At 39.9% G+C, this 21,771-nt stretch overlaps 1 protein-coding gene across 1 annotated transcript in view; it reads left to right on the top strand.

Moving 5' to 3' along the window:
- The window catches only part of LOC114426304 (glypican-6-like), a 69,350-nt gene that overhangs the window by 17,785 nt on the left and 29,794 nt on the right, over positions 1 to 21,771 (top strand). The window contains exons 2-4 of the mRNA XM_028393612.1: positions 993 to 1,151; positions 10,339 to 10,730; positions 15,233 to 15,398. Coding sequence (XP_028249413.1) covers positions 993 to 1,151; positions 10,339 to 10,730; positions 15,233 to 15,398 — 717 coding nt within the window. The remainder of the gene's footprint in view (positions 1 to 992; positions 1,152 to 10,338; positions 10,731 to 15,232; positions 15,399 to 21,771) is intronic.

Consider the following 21,771-nt stretch of genomic DNA (forward strand, 5'->3'; position numbering starts at 1 on the left):
GACAACTGTGGAGAGACGCATGCTGAAAAGTCCCAAGTCACCAGCCTGCATGTATCTCCTGATCTGCGAGCAGCAGGGAAGCACATTGCTATATTCATCAAAGGTGTAACAGACCACAGCTAAAGGTGTAGCAGAGAAACAAATTCACTTCTCGATTGACACGATTAACATTTGATTCACTTTAGTATTTCCCCGACGTCATCAATTATGTAATGTGTAAGAGAATACATTATCTGTCGCTCCACTGATTTAACTTGCATAAGCCCTGCTCAGTATCACTTACTGTCAGACTAAAGAAGATATAAAATTGAAGATCCTCAAAGTGCAGTCAAAATTCGAATAAAGATGTACAATAAGTGTTTCATGTTGGATTGTTGACACTTGGTTTGTGAGCTCCAAGGGCATGAGTGGGAGTAAGTATAATCAATAATAAATGATTTAAATAATCCTTACAAAACTGTTTGAAGCACATTCCACTTATAATTAGCACACTGAATGTCCATTGTTTTGGTTGTGGTCGAATGTCTGCTGAATGGGGCTCGGTCTCACAGACTGAGGCAATTTTATTTTACAAATGCTAAATAATAAATAAAAAAGTCTAGCAATGACCTTCTGCAGTTTGGATTTTAGAAGCACACAGCTCTGGATGCAGTCTGCAACATTTCATACAATCAACAGCCTGATTACTACAACAACAGCAATGAATTTAGAACATATGTGTTTCACAGACTGCATATAAAAATGGATCAGGTGGCTGGCAATTGTTTGATAGACCCACCTGCTACTATTATTATGCACAGCTTGAGTCCTGATATATAGATGTGATGGAAGTCAGCCTCCAGTGGCCATGTGAGGAACTACACTGACCACACTGCAACACAAAGATGGCTTAAAGTGATCTTTAAAAAAATGTGATAACTTTGTAATGTCTGTCCTACTAAAACTATGCATTGCATCAGTGTCACTTATTATTGTTTTTGTCCATTCTGCAGGTGAAAACCTTCGTGTATGTCCTCAGGGAAACACATGCTGCACCCAGGAAATGGAAGACAAGTTTGGCCAGCAGAGTAAACAGGACTTTGAGAATCTGGTGGAGGAAATGAGTCATGAATTGAGAACCACCTTTGTTTCCAGACATAAAAGATTTGATGGTGAGTGCTTTGTTTGGTTGCTTCTTGACTGATTGCTTCATTTAGTTATAGAGTTTTAATGATCAGCCACTGTAGGATGAAATGCTGCATAAGGAAAGATTTAAAGGATTGAAACTGTACATGTTAATTTGAAAGGGTTCACTTGAAGTTCTTAAGCTGTCCTCCCTCAAGAGGGGGCGAGATGTAAAAATCTCATTAATATGCCTTGGATTGGAGAACCCTCTTGTTGGATTAGACAAACATGGCTTTGTGCACAGCAGATTGACAGCTTCAACAGCAGCACAGGCCAATTATTAAGGTTGTTTGGTGGTCTTGTTCTGTGTGTGTGTGTGTGTGATCTTGTCCAAACCCTTGGTGACTTGACCAGTGTGTCTACTATTTCTTCCTCTATGGGAGGAGATGTTCTGAAAGCTGAACGGCGGCCTCGCTCTGCCTCTCCACCTGCCCCTCATGGTGTCCCTCTCTGTGGAGTCAGCTCCCTCTTGTTACTGTTTAATGAGAAATAATAATCCCCTCCAGCTCCTGACATTAGACAGTGTGGGCAGCAGCAGCAGCTTATCACTGTGGATGATGGTGAAGGGTGGTAAAGGTGAAAATTGTTGTTGCGTAGCCACCTGTCGGCATCGCCATTTGTCTTTCTTATTTGTTAGGAATGCAGCATGTTAGATTTTTTGTCCCACAGAAACCCTTTGGGATCCTGGAGTGGCCTCATGAGAATCACTTTTAGTTTGTCTCAGTGTAGATTAAGACAGAAATAAGTCGGTATTAATTAAACTTTGACAAATACTGTACGTGTTTTTATATCCTTCAGATTTATTATTTTGATTCACAGTTGTGAAGAAGCTGCCTGTAGAAAATTCAAAGGAAGGTTCCACTTTTAAAGGGGCTGTTCTGTAGTCAGGGATTAGCAACAATAGAAAAAATATTAAACTAAAATATAATGCTGTATGGCCAACACATTCTCACAGAAATGACAGAATAATGCCAATGACTGTTACTACATAGTATAATGTCCTCAGATTGAGGAGGCTGTGTTGCTCATGTTGGCACTAAACTACCATAAAAATTGATGTTTCGTATAAAACTGGCCTTATACATGTTACAGGGCAAACTTACCTTGGTAGGCAACATTTTGTTTTCTTGCAGGGACAGGCTGGTATATGTCCTAGATCAGGCTTCGCATGCACACAAATGACATGAATCCAGGTTAACGCTGAGCGTTGCATGCAAATGGAGCATCCCATCACTGCATTGCTGCTGGCAGCTTACTGCTTGCTGCTGCACATATATTTGATTGTTTTGTCATCTATGAAATTTGAATTGTAAAACAACAGCCACAGTGAAGGCAGTCTGCTTCAAAGGTCATGAAATTTGAATTATCATTGCGTTCTGTAGTAATTTTAGTAGCGGTGCTGAACTGACAGCACCGGCAGCTGTTTGTGTTAAGGGCTATGACAGGTGCACAGATGACGGCAGGAAATCAGACTAGACACACAAAGCTTACAATAATGACACAATACAACACGACTGTTTTAACAGATGTCTAACTAAATTAATAGATCACACAAGCAGCAGTTGTGAATCTTAAGGTTTATCATCCACTGCAGCCTATCTGCTGTGAGGACTTAAGGATTTGTTCATTACATAATGCACATTAAAGTAGCTTGGTCTTAATCTGTCAACACCTCAGTAAGAGCCTCTTAACAGACACCACCTTCACTATTAAGTGCTTATATAATCTGCTAATATCCACTAATTATACGTACTGAATATTACACGAGACGTTTAATGTCAACATGATTATAGACTCATTTAAGATTTCAGATTTGAACAGGGTAGCTCTCAATGAAGGCCATAAATAATACAAATGCATTGAAGGTAGAGGCATAGATTCTCTAAATATATTCTTAATATATCCAATGTCAACAACTGAATAATGTTTGAGTGATTAATAGCGCAATATAATACTCAACAGTCAATGTCTTGCTGTTCCATCCTCATTCTTTTTAAACTATTCAACATATTATATGAAACAAATGCGATTGGGTTACAGCTTGCAACTCTCAGATGATTGCACACTGCCCAGAAACTCAATGTCATCCTGCCTGGATGATGTCTGTCGTCTTTTTTTTTTTCCAGGAATATACACTTCTTGAGACCACTTGTGATTCCTGGAAGCATGCATAAATAAATAAGTGTTGTTTTGATCATCTGCTGTCAAGATAGTGAATATCATGAGGAGGTCTCCAGTAAGGAGGGAAATGGGGTTTGTCCAGCAGCACTTAGATGCATGACTCCAGGCACCCCTTCTTTCTCTAGGGGTTTGCTGCCACTCTCTATGATTTCATTAGAGCAGATGGCACATGCAGGTTTTATGCAGGAGACTGCTGAGGGTCTCCACTCTCCACTGATGGCTTGTTTTTTTGGGGGGGAGATTAGTTATGCTTTGCTGGATTTCTTTTTTGTGTGTGTGTGAGTGTCAACAGAGTTCACTTTCAGGTTTTCTATAGATTCTACATTTCTTTCTAAAGAGGCACCGTTACCAAAATAAATAGACGTTTTAAGGATGTAGTTTAAGCAGTTCACACCATTTAGTTCACTTAATTATTTCTTTTTTTTTTAAATAGTGACGCCTGTAGCTAAAGTGCATTGGTGTGCTCAGTTCTGCAGGAACCACCATGGGCTTTAGGACTTCCTTTATTTGGTTCACCTGATGACTAGTAATGCCAATCGAGTTCAATCCAATCAAACATTATTAAGCACCTACTGCGACATCAATACTGCTACAGCTGTTACAGCTAAGTTACAGCTTGCTGGCTAAGTGCCTGATTTGCATCCTAACTCTTTGACACCAAAGCTGTGTCCCAAATGAGGGGCTACATCCTCCAAAGGATGCGGTCTAGGGAGGTTTGTGCTTCAGTGACCTCAGGCGTAGCCCTCACAGGTTGAAGAATGTACCGGTGGCATCCTTTGTTTAGTGTTTCAATCTGTCGGCCACAGTTAAAGGAGCCTTCAAAATGAGAAGTTGTTATGGTCCTTTGGAAGGATGCAGCACATCCTCTGTGACAAGGCTCATTGAATGTTACATGCTTTACTGCTAGCTAAAGCTCAGTTTCTGATATATTATGTTGACAAACTGGCAAATTTACCGAAAATACCTTTACTGGACACATCCACAGTGTTCCTTGTTGTTCTCCCTTCATGCAGACTGTGATGTGTGTGCTACTGTAGCTGAAAGTCACTGGGCAGCACATCAGCCTCTATGTGTCACAGTGAGAGGGCACAATGCCAGGATCAGCACAGTGTAGCTGTGTTAAACAAAGGCACATGTTATCTGAATTATCAGTACCAAACATGCAGAACACATTTATGCCATTGTGGCTTTCACCATAATTCATTTCAGACCACAGAAGATTGCTGGTCTTAGAGACAAAACAATGGTTGGCACAAAAGATTCTTTTCTTATTCATTTTTTTTTGAAAAGTCTAAGTACAGTTGTGTAATTGTTAATCAATTGTTGGCCGGTCTGACTACACAAACACCACAGAGCTGCATAGCCTTGCAGAATATTAATGCGGTCCACCCTCTGCGATTGATCTTTATTATAGAGTTACTCACACACTGTTATTACTGGCACGCATTTGTATAGTTGAAAGGCAGTTTAATTTTTTTTACACGTATAAAATATATGGTATAAAAAGTGAATACTCTCCTCCTTCAGCAGTCATTGTTGAGGTGCCCTTGAGCAAAGCACTTAACCTGAAATTACTCCTTAAATGCTGGCAGCCTTAGAAGGCTGACTGGCCCGTTACCAGGTGCAGACGTGTGTGTGTGTGTGTGTTTGTGTGTGTGACTCGATGAATGTGTAGCTGGGCGGTGCTGAAAAGGGCATGCTTGCTCAGTGAAATCCTTCTTTAAGAAGTCCTATTGAAGCAGAAGCCAGGATAGTGTGCAGATAGATTCAGGCAGAAATGCCACAGTATCACTGTATAGAGCTTTACATAAGGATGGCCGTGGTGCAATGCTCAATGCTTAGGTTGTGATGACTTTGATTATGTTCAAAGACAACCTACATCAACATATTCTGTTAAATCTTATCTTTTAAATAAGAGAAAAAAATAATCCATTATATCATATCACAGCTTGTCTTAACTTACCAGCGTTTACTCTATGTGTTTAGCAGCTGTGATTTTATGTCTATGCTTTTAACTGCCACAGTGTGACTCACAATAGACTGGCCACAGGAATTAACAGAAGGAAATGGAGACATAAAAGGTCAACCTGTGATGTTCTCTACAGCAGCACGGCACTCAGAGCTGCTCTCTGTAGACGGGCACTTCCTGTCAGACCAATCAATGAATCTGCCTGTGATGGACAGGTGGAATTTGAAGTGCAGCGAAATTGCTAGTTTCACGCACAGGCATGAGAGCCAAAGGAAGCTCAATACAAAGCTGTGTGGTTTGTATTATGCAGTTTCAACAATCACAAAAGTGAGAGATGGGATCATTTTTTTTTTTTTGCCAGGCTGTAGGGGACGACACAGAGTGCTCTGCTGCAGATGACAGCTGTTTACTCTGTCTGCATAAGGGGCCAACAAATCACGCAATATACGCTGCTTTGTTGATAAATGGCAAGTGCATGTGTATACATTTGTAATGAATTTCCTTTTCTTATTGTTTCATTTTTCATTGTTGTTGTTGTTGCAGCTAATACATTTCCGGTTTGAATGAATGCAAGAATCATGAAATCATTACTACATACTGATACATAGTGATCCTTAACAAAACAACAAGTGAAACAGCCAGCAATAATCATATGAATAAATGCAAAATCTTCTCATTGTGGCAGGTAGCCAGAATCTGAAGAATTGAGTGAAAAAACTGCAGTTTTTCAAATGACTAGTTGAGTCTGTCTCAAACCTGCCACCTAGAGGCTGTGGGCAACACTGCACTTGCACAGGGCTCGTTGCTCAGCTGTTGCTTAGTTGCTTCCACGCGATTAATATCTATGCACTTCAATGTTTAATTTGACCACAAAGTAAACATGTTTACAGCTTGATTAAAAAAAAATAAGACTTAAAATTGGACGTAATTATGGTCATGACTGTTGAGCAACAGGTGGGTGCCAACTTAGCTTCGCTTGCTCCACTCCGTCTTGCACCTCAGGAACTCAAAACAGCTTTTCAGAAACTTACAGGTGACAGGTGCTTTGTCCATAAATGGTTTTAAGCCAAACCTAACTTAAAGTAACAAAGCAAGGCCCTGATACACAGCATGAAGCCACACTCATGGGTGAAAGTCATTGACAGCCTGTTTTTGTGTTTTCTAGTCCCAAAAGGACCAAATCATCCACCCATACTACTTTTTGTTAATCTGTGTAAGATTTAGGTTTTGTTTTCCTTATGTGAACCATTAATTCCATCACCTTTCCACTCTGTAGGTAGTAATTGGTGACTGATACGCTGAGGATTATGTTATTGATTTTGAGCTAATGACCTTGAATTATTGTATTAGTTCCTAACCCTCTGTTCTGTTTTTTTCATAGCCACATGTGTCCAAATATCAGGCCAGACATCCTGCCTGCATTTATCCAACTAATTCTAATCAATTTTAATGATTATGAAGCCACAGTCACATTTTTTGTATTGATTAGAGCTTGATTGTGTTTGATTACTGTGTTTGTGCACAGAAAGGCAGCAGTTAAAAAAAAAAAATAAATGTGGTCCAATTTACAAAGACACAGTTTCCTGACCTGACATTGTTTTTCTTATCATTTCTTTTGCTCAAATGAAAAAGGCTGAATGGTGGTCTGAAACCAGCCCTTGTACCCTGCTTAGCTGGCTGGTCACAGTTCAGGAGACTTTTCTGTAATTAATTTTGCAGGCCGCTTCCCATGAGACTTGCAGTATGTCAGCCCATCCACAGTCACTGTTCCATTGGATTCTGTGTTAATCATTGTCTCCAAGAAACTCACGCAAGTTTTCCCAAAAAAATGTGGATGCTGTGTTTCAAGCTGAAAATAGACTACTGACATCCTTGACATGTAGGAGAGCATCCATCAGTAGGTTTCTGTTAGAAGCACAGGAACAGAGGCTTTCTCTTTATCACAGAGAGAATGGCTTTGAGTAACCTCTGCACAGCTCCGTGAACTCAGCCAAACTGAGCTTTATCAGCGAAATGTAATGAACTCTCTTCAAGTTGGGAGTGACTGCTGTCCGGCCTATCGTTATCCTCTGCTTGCAGCTCTCGGAGTCATTCATTTGGGCAGACGTCTTAATAAATGTGTTTAGGAATTTGTATAAGCTTTCCTGATAATTGGTGGTCTCTGGCATTTTTACAGCATTTTTTTTACTGTAGACCATGATCCCTCTCTTGAATTTCACTAATTAGATTATGATGTCTTTTTTAACGTAGTGTTCATTTCAGTCAGGGTCGTCCTTGATGTAATTATTCACTGTAATCACTGCAAAACAGAGCTGACAATTATACCAAATATACCCTCCGCACTGACAACAAACTGTGCTTTAATTACTATGGCTATGACCATTTAATATTGCATTGTCATTTTTAGATAAAATATGCTTTGAAGCTGCCATTAATCAGCACAAGATATCGCACAGTGCACAGGCTATCCTCATTAACAAAAACAAGTGACCGAAGCACAAATGGTGCGTAGAGTTCTGCATATATGTGACGCTTAGCCTGCCTGCCTCATAATGTTATAGACTGATAAAAGGTGTAGTAAAATGTATTATTACAGTCAGATCAAGCAGAAAGGTGTGTGTAAAGGTGATTTTATCTGATCCCCAGTCGAAGTATTACAGTTAACACTCATTGGTGCCTGATGAAATGTGCTAATGAACAATAATTGATTGTGATAAGAAGAGAGAAAGCAACTCTCATACATCATTGGAACCTTTAAACCGCCAGGTTGGTATCAAGTGATGCTGGTAAAAATATATTTATATGTCTAATTACATTATACAACAACATGACGTTTGTTCTACAACCCTGCAAAAGAGGCATGTTTTTAAATGTTATATTTTCTGTTAGTTTTCAAAATGGTGGTCAGCTCTGGATGTATCTATCTAATCAGATTTGACTTGGTGCGATATCATGGAGAGTCGTGCCATTTTGTTTCTCCCCCCGCTGTAATCTGTAATTTCACCTGCATTGCAGAGAACTAATGACCACTTCAAATCCATTACACTTCTGTCTGGGCAATTATGATAAGTGACTGTAATGGGCATGACTCACAGGGGCCAGATGTGACCAAGCTCCCATAGACTGCTTTGAGAACACAAAGGTGACAGTTACTGTCGTCCTGATAGCCTGCAGCTTTAGACTGAGGTAAAACACTGCAGTCATCACAGAGTTCATGCTATCAATAACCTGCATGATGTCAGAGAAAACCCACATATTTCATCCCCAGCCTTGCGTTTGGCAGCAGGTTTTGTTGCTTTTTGTCCACTGCATACAGCTAAAGGAGCATTATTAACATCAGATACAGAACATGAGAGGTGTCAATCACAGTGACCCCTAATCCAAGATAACTACCGCATTTTCCGGAATATAAGTCGCACTTTTTTTCATCCTTTGGCTGGGTATGCGACTTATGCTCAGGTGCGACTTATATATGAAAAAATATACAATTGGTTTGCCTTGTGTCCTGACATCCCATTACAAATACAAAGACAGTTCTCTTCCACCTCCAGCTTGTCCACACTTTGCATTCCGAGCATAGGTGACATGCACCTTAATGTAATGTGTGCTTGCAGCTGAGCCTCAGTCAATAGAGTGCTAATTCCAGACAGCTATAGCGCACTGTAGTCTGCCTTTTACTCATTTACAGGATATTTATAGGAGTTTCTGTGCGGTGAAGCTAATCATTTCTACGACCTATTGTCCAGAAAAATACAGTACTGACCAGAATCAGAACTTTTCTTACTTTGTCTTGCTTGAAATTCTCTCTGCAAAGTGATATAGATCATTACATACAGTCATAATACAGGAAGTTTAAACTATGGTAATCACTCTTTTGGTACTTATTCATTTGGTGGGTAGCTGAACATTCGGGGGTTAAAACGTGAAGGAAAAAGCTGCTAATGAGCTTCTGTGACCAGTTTCTTCACATAACACAAGCAAATCTGATAGGAAATCACACCAATAATCAATCATAGGGTAACATTGATTGATCATGACTTGTATAAATATGGTTTTGTGGCCCCTGTGATGCCATGTGGGGCTGCTAATAATTTCTCTCCAGATGCATGAGGTGATTCTGTGCTAGAGCTCCTACTGCTGCCTTTAAAAAATGAAATAAAATGAGTTTATGCTGGTTTAAAGTTGCACAGTATGGCCCTGTAAAACACACTAACTTGTGTCTATAAAAGATTTTTATGTATTACTCCTTCATCCTTTTCAGGACTGGAGTCTCCTCTTTGCAGTTAAACGCATGCATTCTGAACCCTGTTTAAATGTTAATCCTGGCCCTTGAATGCCAGCACTATCATTATGGATAGCAGATGGTCAGAAATATTCCTCCCAATTTCTGGTGAGTCATAGAGGTCATGAGGCAAACAACAAGTGACGCCTGGAAATAAAAAATAAAAAAAACCCAGAATGCAAACTGTATTTTTCTGTCAGGGTAATTTATTACACTTTATCTGACAGCCTTATGCTTCTAACATATGGAGGGCTAACTCCATACTCTGGAATCAGCAATAAATTCCCTCTCTATCAAAGTATGTATTTAGGGTTTACATGTGAGATTTGAACAACACATACCCCCCCGCACTGCAAACACACGACTTATTGCTTTCCATAAATATATGAGCTGAGCTCCTATTGCCTTGACAGAGGCTGTTTGCTAGAAATAAAAATCAACAAAGCTGTTAAGTCTTCAAAATGAAATCAACATCAAACGCCCTAATTGTTTTTCTGCTTTGGTATTTTTGGGGTTGTTTGCTGTCAGCATCACAATCAAGCAGATTTCCGTTTTGAGCAGCATTCTATCTTGCAATCAGACACATTTAATGTCATTTTGTTCCTGCTTTAATCATAAAGACGGGGAAGGTTACCAATGTGTCTTATCAAGGCATTATCTATGTCATGCAGAGAATAATCTCTGTGATATATAAAAGGAAATTGGACAATAAATGATGTTTTTTTTTGTTTTCTTAACCCAGAATTCTTCCTGGAGCTGCTGGAGAACACAGAGCGGTCCCTGAATGAGATGTTTGTGAGGACTTACGGCAAGCCTTACATGCAGAATTCAGAGGTCTTTGAGAACCTGTTTGCTGAGCTGAAGCGCTATTACACAGGAGGGAATGTTAACCTGGAGGAGATGCTTAATGACTTTTGGTCGCGGCTTCTTGAGCGCATGTTCACGCTGCTCAACTCCCAGTATGTCATCACTGAGGACTATCTGGAGTGTATCAGTAAGTACACCGACCAGCTCAAGCCCTTTGGAGACGTGCCCAGGAAGCTCAAGGCTCAGGTTACCCGGGCATTCATCGCCGCACGCACATTCGTCCAAGGACTCTCTGTTGGACGGGAGGTGGCCCAGAGAGTGTCAAAGGTAAACGCTGAAAATCACCTTCTGTCACAAGTCACAATAAAAACACATTTAATGTGATTTCTGAGCGTGAAAGTACTCTCTCACTTTTAACAGCTTTTGTCTTCTGCACACACTCCCTCTCCTCCATGCCCTTTTCTGACTAATGTTGCTTCTCTTGCTGTATGTCTTGAGGAAATCTGGGGCTCAGGATGGCTTGTTCTGTCTAGAAAACAGTGTTGAAGGGTGTGTGTGAGTGTGTATTGCCCCCCAGACAATGAACACGGAGGAAGATAGAAAATTCTGCCATCACTGTTTATTGCTCTCTTGCCTAATATTTGTTCACCCAGTATACAGAAGCCATTAATCATGCTGTTGTTCTGTTTGATGCAATGTAATCTTAATGCAGCTTCTGCAGTATATCAGACTGCCCTGGGAGTGTGTGTTGTTGTAGACATGAAGGATTAAAGAACATGCCTGGATTTTGTCACATTGCAAATCTGCAACCGCATTTGATATCAGATTGATTCAATTAGAAATATCTATAGAGCCGATGTATAGTATTAAATGGAGGCTAATGCCAGTGTAGTAATCCCTTAATCATCAGAGACAGAGAGACTTTCCAGCATTCATTTTCTCTTCATGCACCCACTGAACTGCAGCCCCCCACTACACCCCCCCACCAGTAGTAGCGCTGAGGCTCATTTAGAAGCAGCCACAGAGGATGTGTTGTTAGTATGCGTTTACTGAGTTACACCCGGTGCTCCTATACAAGCCAGCATGTCCCAGCTTCACCTCTTGACATTTCAGTGGGACCTGCGATCCAGGTCATGTGTCTGGGACTGCAGCCCTTTGATCCCCGGGGTATAAACTCATCATGAGAGATTGGATGTAAGCATAATGAAAGTGGACACCCTGCGAGAGGTGTCGCTTTCACAGCGCCTCTTAAGATGTGACATCCATGCTTATTGCTGCTGGGATATACTGTACAGTGTATTGAAAATAAAGTAGGTGATGCAGTGGTTTATTTCTTTTCACGGCTTAAGAGATGGGACATAAAAGCTGGCAGAGCTTTAAAGGGACTCATGTCTCATAAACACAGCTCAAACTTCTGCTACTTCATTACCCAAAGACTGCATCTGCCACTACTAATTGTTAAAAAACTTACTATCTATTGATTTTTAGAACATATAAGTGCATATATAGCGTACTAAAAAGAAAAGATTATACTCTTGGAAGAAAAACTGGCAGCAATAGTTGTTCTGAAAGTTTTTATTAATGTAAAATTAAAAGATTATTTCAGAGTATTTAACACAATAAGTCATTTCTATTTTTTTAGGTTTTAACAGTGGGGGAAATTGTTGCACACCATAAATCCCTTTTAACCATTAACATGTGACTTTTGCTGCCACTACCAAAGGTTACGACCAGTGCATGCTCTGCATTGATCGTGTGTATTTATCAGCTTCAGCTCTTATGGGCAAACATGTAAACAGGACACGTCTATTGTCCCCGAATTCCACCTGTCTCTGTTCAAGCAGCAGCCAAACATCCCTGAATCAAGATTTGAGGACACTAGAGTGAAATAAAAATAACATGAATATGCTGAGCTACATTTGGGTTTTTTTAACACTTTTTTTTAGCAACTGAAGAAAAACAGACCTACAAAGTCATCTGCTGGAAGAGGGAAAGGAGTTAATTCCTCTTAATTGACATGATTCAGTGAAAGGATGAGGCAGGTGCATAAAGTCAAATATTCCCAATCTTATTAGAAAAAAAGTTTTTTTTACCCATTTTATTATTAAAATGCAGTGTTTTCATCAACCATGAAGGGAGGAGCGGTGTGCTGTGTTTGTGTGATGTTATTAAAGTGTGCCACTGCACACTTGTCATGTGGTTATTTTAAGTTTAATCATTAATATCAACTGCTACTTTCTCCACATAGTTGAGTTATGACTCATAACCTTCATTTTAAGTTGCTGTTTGGTTAGGTGGAGGAAAATTTGATATGCTCATATTAATAAGAAGGACAGAATATTCCGGCTCCTGATGTCTTTTTGTCTATTTGCTGTATAACACATGCATCCAGCCTGTCCTAAGCAGCAAGGTCAATATTTGGGTCCATAGACCTAACCCTGTGGTGTATTTGGGATATGTATTATTGACCAAATGTTGCCTGTGCACAGCAATATTTTTAGAATATTTAGTCCCAGTTTTGTATGTAGCTCTTGTATTCTGTTGTGTTTAAGCCTTTCCTTGTGTGTGTGTATGTTAGTGAAAATGTAAGGCTACAAAAATACATGCACTACTTTTGATTCTCACCACTGGACTGAGACAGAAGTACAGGTCAAGCACATCAAACATTAACACACATCGCCAACAAGATCAGGTCATTTCTCTAATTTGCAGACTTGGAAAAGGTCAGCTTTGTTTTTTCTTCCATTCCCTCCAGGTTTGACTGCGATAATTCAGCTGGCATGAACCACGTTAAAGCAAGGTTTATTACATTCTGAGAGAATTGGCAATAATTACCATTCATTCAAAATGTTATTGCTGATTAGGCTCCTGCTTTCACCTGTGAGCTGACAATTCCTCGCTGCTCAGGGTCCATTTGTGTGGCTCTTTTACTGTTTCTGTAATCTTAGCTCTACAGTGTAATAACTAAAGCACAGGCCTTTGTACAAAGTAAATAAGAATTCAGGCTAAATGTCATCTAAACTTGTCTGTGCATCTCATCTAAAGACAAACAACAAACAGCATTCTCGGTACAGTTTGTTTTATTTTAAAAAAGTGAAACATTATTAAATGCCAGTGTGGCGATGTCAGGGTGTAGCCTGCAAAGACTAGAAGATGCTTAATAATATGCTTGTGGGTGCTTCATGGAACAGAGAAAATAGTCCATTAGCTGAGACCCAGGAGCTTTCTTTTCAAATATCTCTGCAGGGCTGCGGAGTTTGAATGCTAAGTGCTGCACGCTCTTCAGAAATCCTGTAATGAAATCTGTTTTAGTAGACGATCCATCTGAAATGTCACTATGCTGGCATATACAAAACACTGATAAGATTTTCCACTTTAGTAAATAAACCATTGTCTGATTTTATTTTGATGTACAGCTGTTACTTCCTGTGACAAATGCAGCTGCAGTATTACACTCAATGTAGAAAAGTCGAGTTTTATTTATATAAAGCTGGACGAGCTGGTGTCCTGATAGGAGGTGATGAATGCATAAATACCTACACTCGTGTTGATGTATCCACAATATTAACAAAGAGTCTGAGTCAATATAGAAGAAATCAGAAAACATAGCAGCAGAATTGAGTGGGTGAGTAGAGGTGCATCAGCACACCCACTCCATTCAACAGTGTGACTGAACTGGACATTTGCATTCTAATACACAACTCCTGTTGTGCGCTTTTGGAAGGGACTGATGTGTTATTTCAAAAGCATAATGTTCAATGTGTTGTGAGGCGCAAGTGAAATCCTTTGTATACTCGATATAATACAAATTCAAACACTGAATGAATTCCACAATTGATTCCTAAACTGAGTCGTTATGTTGTTGTTTTTTTTTTTTTTACATTTCAATGCATTTCAAATATAAATAAAATGTATATATACCAGGGCACTGTTCATAAAGATGGCCTCTTGGCAGCAAATTGAAGCCACCATAACTCAGAATCACCAACATTTGATTAAAGGTAGGGTAGGAGATTTTGAAAACTCAGCCAAATTTCAAAAGTAAACACACGCCCCTTTCTCTCGGAGCTCACCCCGAAGCCACGCCTCCCAACCAGTCTGTGACTTCGGCCATCATGCACGTACCTCTCTGGTGCACGCAGAGCAGGAAGAGAGCAGCCAACCAGCCAATACTCCGCGCAGGTGCACCTCGCAGGATTGGCTGATGTTTTTAGCGTTTTATAGCTTCCACAGATGATTAATATTCTTCGTTTTAAAGCGAAACTGCTGAACTAATTGGTTGCTATCGGATTGTAAAGAGAAGTTACACTAATTTAACAAAAAGTGCATCAGAATGAAATCTCCTACCCTACCTTTAAAGGACTTGGTGCTAATTTCCACCCTGACTGCAATGCAGTAACATGATTTCTGTGTTGTCAGGCTGATGAGGCCTCTGCACTCTATCCTGGTCATATATGCCTTCAGTAGGTGAAGCTTTTTGCTTATTAACATGATTCATCTGTGAAAACAGTCAGTGATATGTATGCTCGTCTTCCCCAAAGCCGCCTTGTTGTTTAATAAATTGTGCCTGTTGTGTTTGCAGATGTGTATTTATGGCTTAATACAAATAATCTGACAGTTTATTTAATATATATTAACAGGGGAGACACTATTGATTGCATGCTTTAAAAGTTTGTAGCTTTGCCTTTGTCTACAGTTTTTTCCAATCTATCTAAAAGTTATGTAATTAACTATCTAAAAATTATGTAATGTATGTCAGAACATCAGTACAGGAATTTTAGATTCCCTGTGAGCTGTCCTGTTATTAATGACTGCTGTTGCCCTTGCAGGTAAGCAGCACTCCGGCGTGTATCCGAGCCCTGACGAAGCTGCTGTACTGCCCCTTCTGTCAGGGCATGCCAGCTGTAAAGCCCTGTAAGAATTACTGCCTGAATGTCATGAAGGGCTGCCTGGCCAATCAAGCTGATCTGGATCCAGAGTGGAACCAATACATTGGTAAGTTCTTACATGGGATCTGGTGTCCTGTTATTTCCCATGATACCAACAAATGTCCATCTACATGTTTGAAATGAGCTGATTTATCATCATCACTAAGTGGGAGAGAAAGAACTAGCAATGAGTCACTTGTAGATTCAATTTTTACTTGCACCGTGTGGCTAAACAGTTAGCTGCTGCACATAGTGTTACATTTTAATTGAGCGCCACAAACTGTACTGTTAACAATATGAGCTAAATAATCTTTTAAGCTGCCTGCTTGGGCGCAGCACACTATAACGACGCACTGAAAGCAGTTTAGCACCTAAAGCTGCAGACTGGGGTGTTGATTGGGGAACAGCTGCTGCACACCTTTTATATTAAAAGATCAAGTCTTTGCTTAGTGGTTGCTGATGCTTGTTTTGGAAAGAAAACAAAAGCTGACAGCAGCAAAGACAAGCTGCAGAAATCGCAATAATCATATTAACAACAAGTCCATGTTGTACACTAAAACAGTTTCTGCCAGTAATTTGGATTTCCACGAGGTTAAACTGAACATTTCCCTCTCCTGCTCTTTGAAGGTAGATGTATGTATCTGCACAGTTTAGCATCTCACTGTGGTTTTGCTCCAGGTTCACTGATATGACAAATAAAAATGGAGAAAGATAAGTCGGGTCAAAAAGTTAACGTCGTAGAATTTGACTTTCTATTTTCAAAGAGGTTACAGCTGGGCTTGTGTTCTTATCATATTTTGACAACATCACTTTTATTGACACGCGCCGGGCCCTTCAGATAAGAAGGTGCTTTATTTTCCTGCTCAGAAAAAAAAAGAAGAAAGATTTTATTCATAGGATTGTGATCTCCTGCTGGGCTAAATGGGGACTTATAACAGGGCAAAAGTGCACCACGGGGAAGTTTTCTGAAGAGAATTCAGTGGAATCTTCTCCCAGAGCACAAAGAATACAAAGACGAACGCAATGCTTATATATTTATTTAATCGTTGATAGAATGCCCGTTCTACACAGATGAGTCCCGCAGTCTGTTAGATAGATTCATCTTGTAGAAGTGAAGTGAACTAAAACGGTGCAATGTGAGACAGAATATCAACCGCAGATGAGGTTTTTTTTAAAGAAAATATTGAATGTCATAATACATGTACACAAAATGATCAAAAATACTCCTCTCTTATCTTCCTGTTAAACGGAGTTTAATGAGGAAATTGCTGTAATTATTTACACACTGACGGAAAAGAAACCAGCACATCTGGGAAACGACAACATCCACTGAACAATCCAACCTGAATAACTTGTGAATATATAACCAGAGGACTGGACAGCTTCTCCAAGACACCAGCATTAAATACGCTTTTGATGCAGCTCCGTCATTTGCCTCACACACACACACACACACACACACACACTGCAACACAGGCCACTTGTTTCATCTCCATGCGTTCATATCTAATACTTCACTCAGTTCATCTCCATATGTTTGTAGTGACACAGCGCACACACATTGTGTGTTCACTTACTTGCATAGTGCGGTGAAAATCTGACAGAGCTCTAAAGTTGCTAAGGGTACCTGAGTGGTACTCCCCCTTAGATTCAAACAGAGGCTAGAGCCCATAATCTGCAGCTAAACAGGACACCTTAAAGCATGAGACATAGAAGCCAACCAACCTTTATATATATTTGTTGTTTCTTCAGATAAGATCCTCTTTAGCTTCTTCACTGGTTCTGCTGTAACATCAGCTCCATCTTATAGTTAGCTGCGTGCTAACTTCATTTTCAAGTGGCTCGTGTGACGTACGCCTGCTGTACCCATTTAAACCCAGCAAATTTGACACAGACAACCAGTGAACCCTCATTAACTACAGGAGAACAAAGTCTGCTTTTTATGCGTTGGTTTAAAACAGATGGCAAATTTCTTCCCTCTGCAACAACCTCAGCCTTGGTGATAAAAGTCCCATCCTACTTATTCACACAATCAGAGGCACACAGACATGTATAAACACCGGCCATTGAAGTGGCTTTTAAAATTCAACCCTAATCTCCAACCCTGTTTCATCTAGAAGGACAGTGTGTCACAAAACGTTGTAGGCCCTGAAGTGAAGATGCCTCCAGAAATAAGATAAAAAGCAAACGTTTGCTGTGACTGACCTTTGGTGGCCTGGGTGTTCTGAGCAACTTGGAGAGCTCCTCACATTTTTTGTTTTTTCTGAGGATTTGGTCTGTAATCCCAGACTGACTCAGTGATGTTAGGATCCGGGCTCTGTGAGGGCCACACCATCGGAAAGGACTTGCGGCTGAAAATACTTCCTCACGACTTTGGCTGTAGATGCATGGCCGTTGTCAGAGCAGCAGAATGAAATGGGAACAATCTCATGCCTCCTGCATGGATAATAATCTGTACACTTAAAGTGTTTTACAAATATTTGCACAGCTTTCAGCTTAGCGCCTGTTGACACATCAAGTAGATTCTTTCCAGCTGATAAATATTCTTCCACTTTTAGCCCTTGTTTAGTCCTCCTCAGCAGCCCCTCGGTCATTTTTACTCTGTGTACAGCCAGCCTCTGTAAGCTTTTGACCTTGCTACAGCTGCAGAGTTTTTGTACCCATCTTTGTGAGAGCCACCGGGACGTTATAGACCAGCGAACCAAAACAATGAGCAGCTCAAAGGGGGGCGAGAGCTGCAGAAAGCTGGAGGGTGGAGTGTTGATGCCCACTGAGATCACCAGCCCACCGTGCTGTCTACATCAGAGTCATTTGAATCATTTTCATCTTAAACATATTAAAGATTAAAATCTAATTTGTGTAGTCTTTGAAGACGTTAGATAAATTACCTGTTTTAACTGATCGAGTGGAATCGTGCATGCAACATTTTAACATTTAATTGATCAGTACAAATGACAGTGTAACACACTCAACATGTTCTGTATTTATTGTCTAAAGAATACCTTGTTTAACTCTTTGGATTCACTACAACACTCCCATATCAGAACATGTGTTCAGCTGCATATCAGCTGAGCATTGTAAACATTCTTTCAGGCAGTTGACCTTTTCTGGGGGTGGCGGTGGTGGTGGTGGTGTTGATGCTGAAACTTATTATAGCGTTTGGTGAAAGTCCGAGAAAATGCCTCAACCTTCCTGCTCATACTGACCAGATTTTTGCCTCCCACTGTTTTTTTATCCTTTTTATTGATTTGTTTTCAAAACAGTGGCAGTGAATGATCCCAAGTCTAGCTATAAACCTGTAGGAAGTCTGTCCCAGACACCCTGCAATCATAGAGCACAGCACCGTGCAGCTCAGTGGTATCACGTAATGGTTCACATTGGTACCTCTGTGCAGGTTTTACACAGGAAACTGAATGTAATATTCATAAATAGGTTTTTATTAATTATTAGAATTCATGTCAAGCAGAAAAGATTTGACATGAGTTGTTTGTTATTTGCAACATCACCACTAGATGGCAGTAATTTCTACACGCTGATCCTTTAATGACAAAATTCTAGATAGATAGATAGATAGATAGATAACATATAGTGATTGCTTTCCACTTATAAATGCCGAGCTAGCATACTTTAGTCCAGCTTCTGTTGTCATTAACCCCAGAACATAAGAACATTTGAACATGGCTCCTTGAATCTGACAGTTTAGCATTTCTGCCACTAATCCTGCAGCCACAGTCACTCTGTCTTTATCCGATCTTGTGTCAATTGGATTATTATTCCCTGGTGCAGATTAAATGCCAGTTCTATATCTTTTGGCTCTGACATTTCATGCTCATTATAGAAAGAAAGATTTTCAATTAGCCTGAAGTCTTACCACAAAAACAGGTATTGACTTGGCCCTTTCTGTTAAATTGTCAGGGAGGCCTAGACAGACAAATTAAGGTAATATGTTATGCCAAATAAATGTGTAGTATGAATGCATTCTTGTTACTGAGAAAGGAAAAAAAGAAGAAGCTGTGCTTGAATGGAACTGGGTGAAAAACACCTGAGAGCCTGACAGAGCTGGAGGAGACCGGCAGCGATGATATTCATCTTGATTCTTGTGGCATCCATTCAGACCAACATCATATACAGGCTCCACTGACCAGTGAAGACAAGATATTGGAAAGGGGGAAACTAATCCAACCAAAGAGGGAAAAATCCTTTAAAACCTTGAGGCTATGGTCCTGATAGTAACCATTTTCCCCCACAACACTGCAGAAAATAACACCCTCTGATTAAATAAATTCAAACCTGTGACAGAAAAAAAAAAGTAAAAAAACAGAAGTTCAGAAGACCTTACCTACATTTATTCACGATGTGAGTGTGAGGCAGAAAGGCGCTGTTATGGCTTTGCTAAAAGGCAAACTAAAACGTATGTGTGCGTGTGTGTGTGTGCGTGTGTGAGGAGCAGCTACACTGCTTTAAATTCCTCAGAAACGTTTATAAATGTCTCTGAATTCATTCGCCATTTTTCTGCTACAGTGTCACAAGAAAAGAAAAATAACAGGTGGAAGTTTCTCAGTTTTCTGATGACCTACTTTGATGTTTCTTTGAAAATAATGATTCATTTTTTTAGGCACGTACGTAATGATAAATGATGAAGGGGAAAAAAATCACCAGCATAGATCTTTATTTGTATTCAGTCGACAGACTGGATGCATATGCATCTCAATCGGAGATCTTGTAAACTTGCAAACAAACTTTGATCGTGTCCTTGTGTGTGTGTGTGTATATATATATATATATATATATATAAATAAATATACGTGTGTGTGTGTGTGCCCTTAAGCATGGGATTAATTAGACAAGCAAATAAAATCTGACCAAGAAATTAAATCTATAACACCAGTAGGCTCTAAAAGTCCAATGTCAAATTCCCATTTTACATTAATTGGAAAGATGCTGTTCTTGGAGCTTTAGTCATCATGGGGTCACCTCATTAATATTACAAACTGCAGCCTCAGTGCTGCTACTAAATGCTGTGTAATGCTGGTTGTGCAGCAGCTAAAAGATACCTGTTGTCTTAATAAACATTGAGCTTGTGAATGTCATTTTTCTTCCTTAATGTTACAATGAATAAATTGAATCTGAATAAATCATACAGTGGATTAAATGGGCTCTGCTGAGTAGCCAGCCTCTAATCCATTGGTTCCCACTGGAGGACAAATCCTTGCTGACCTCTCTCCATTCTGCTCCTAAAGACAACTTGCGCAGTGCATTAATTATGAATTTAAAAATAAAAAAAAATTTCCAACTACAGTATGGAGCTTTAAGCAGTTATTATAGCGGCGCATTCATCCCTTCAGTACATTTATTGCAAATTTGTTTCATAAATTAATGTTTTCTAGTTATTATACTAAACATGCATTTTAAAAGGCAGATGAGATTAAGAGTGGGATTAGATTTTAATTATATGAATTAGCTGAAGCACGGAGCGCCTGATGAACAGCTGTCAGTCTGTTCCCCGCACCTGAGAACAACACTGGCTGTAATAAGGATCCATATGCCAGTCTCTCTGGGACGTATTGATCATTATCTGTTTCAGAGACAGACATCGTGTTGATGGTGTTTACTCGTCTTTGTGTTTGCATTTTTACCGGTTAGGTATTCTTTTCTGTTGAAAGATGTTCAGAGGAAGGCTGTTTTTGAGCATTTTTGATGTTATTTATCAGCCTGTCTGCACAAATTGATGTTTTCTATCTCTCAGGTCGTTTAAATATCAGTCACACACAGCAGTGATAAATGTTGTGCTCTGCAGTTAACACCCAACGTATCATTATCATTTTTTGTATTGATGTGTAGCTCATATCTGTGATGGAACCTTTTCTTTTGCTTGTTTCAACTTGTCATTGGCCTAAAGTCATTCTTAGTTGCAGTTTTTTTTTTCTCACTGGTGTTTACCGGCTGGTCTCTCTGGAGAGAAGTAATCTGCATCGATTCTATCAGCTCATTTCTTTTTAATTAGGTGATTTGTTTCACTTGGTAACTGGAGCCAGCCACAACCAGTTTATTAAAATTCAAGACAGAGACATACCCTTTCCTTTGTGAGGAATTCCTCATGAATAAAATATAAAAATCTTTAGAATTCTCTAACACATTGTGAGTGGACAGCACACATGGCTTACAGTCAGAGCGCACAAATACTTTCTGTAGTTTACCAGAATAAACTCAAAATACCGGTATAATTCACATTTTCCACCTCTCTGAGCCCCTTTCACACCAGCAGTGATGCAGGTTACACACAGCGCAGCATGTCTGACATGATGAACCCTACCCCCCCCCCCCCCCCCACCACCACCACCCCCATCATGATCATGGCTCACACATGCAGAGGTGTTGTTTACTGAAATTAAATTCAGCATTGCCGCTGTTTGAACCAAGTTTTCAGTTTCAGTTTTCTG

This window comes from Parambassis ranga, chromosome 21 (assembly GCF_900634625.1).
Source record: "Parambassis ranga chromosome 21, fParRan2.1, whole genome shotgun sequence".
Classification (NCBI taxonomy): Eukaryota; Metazoa; Chordata; class Actinopteri; family Ambassidae; genus Parambassis; species Parambassis ranga.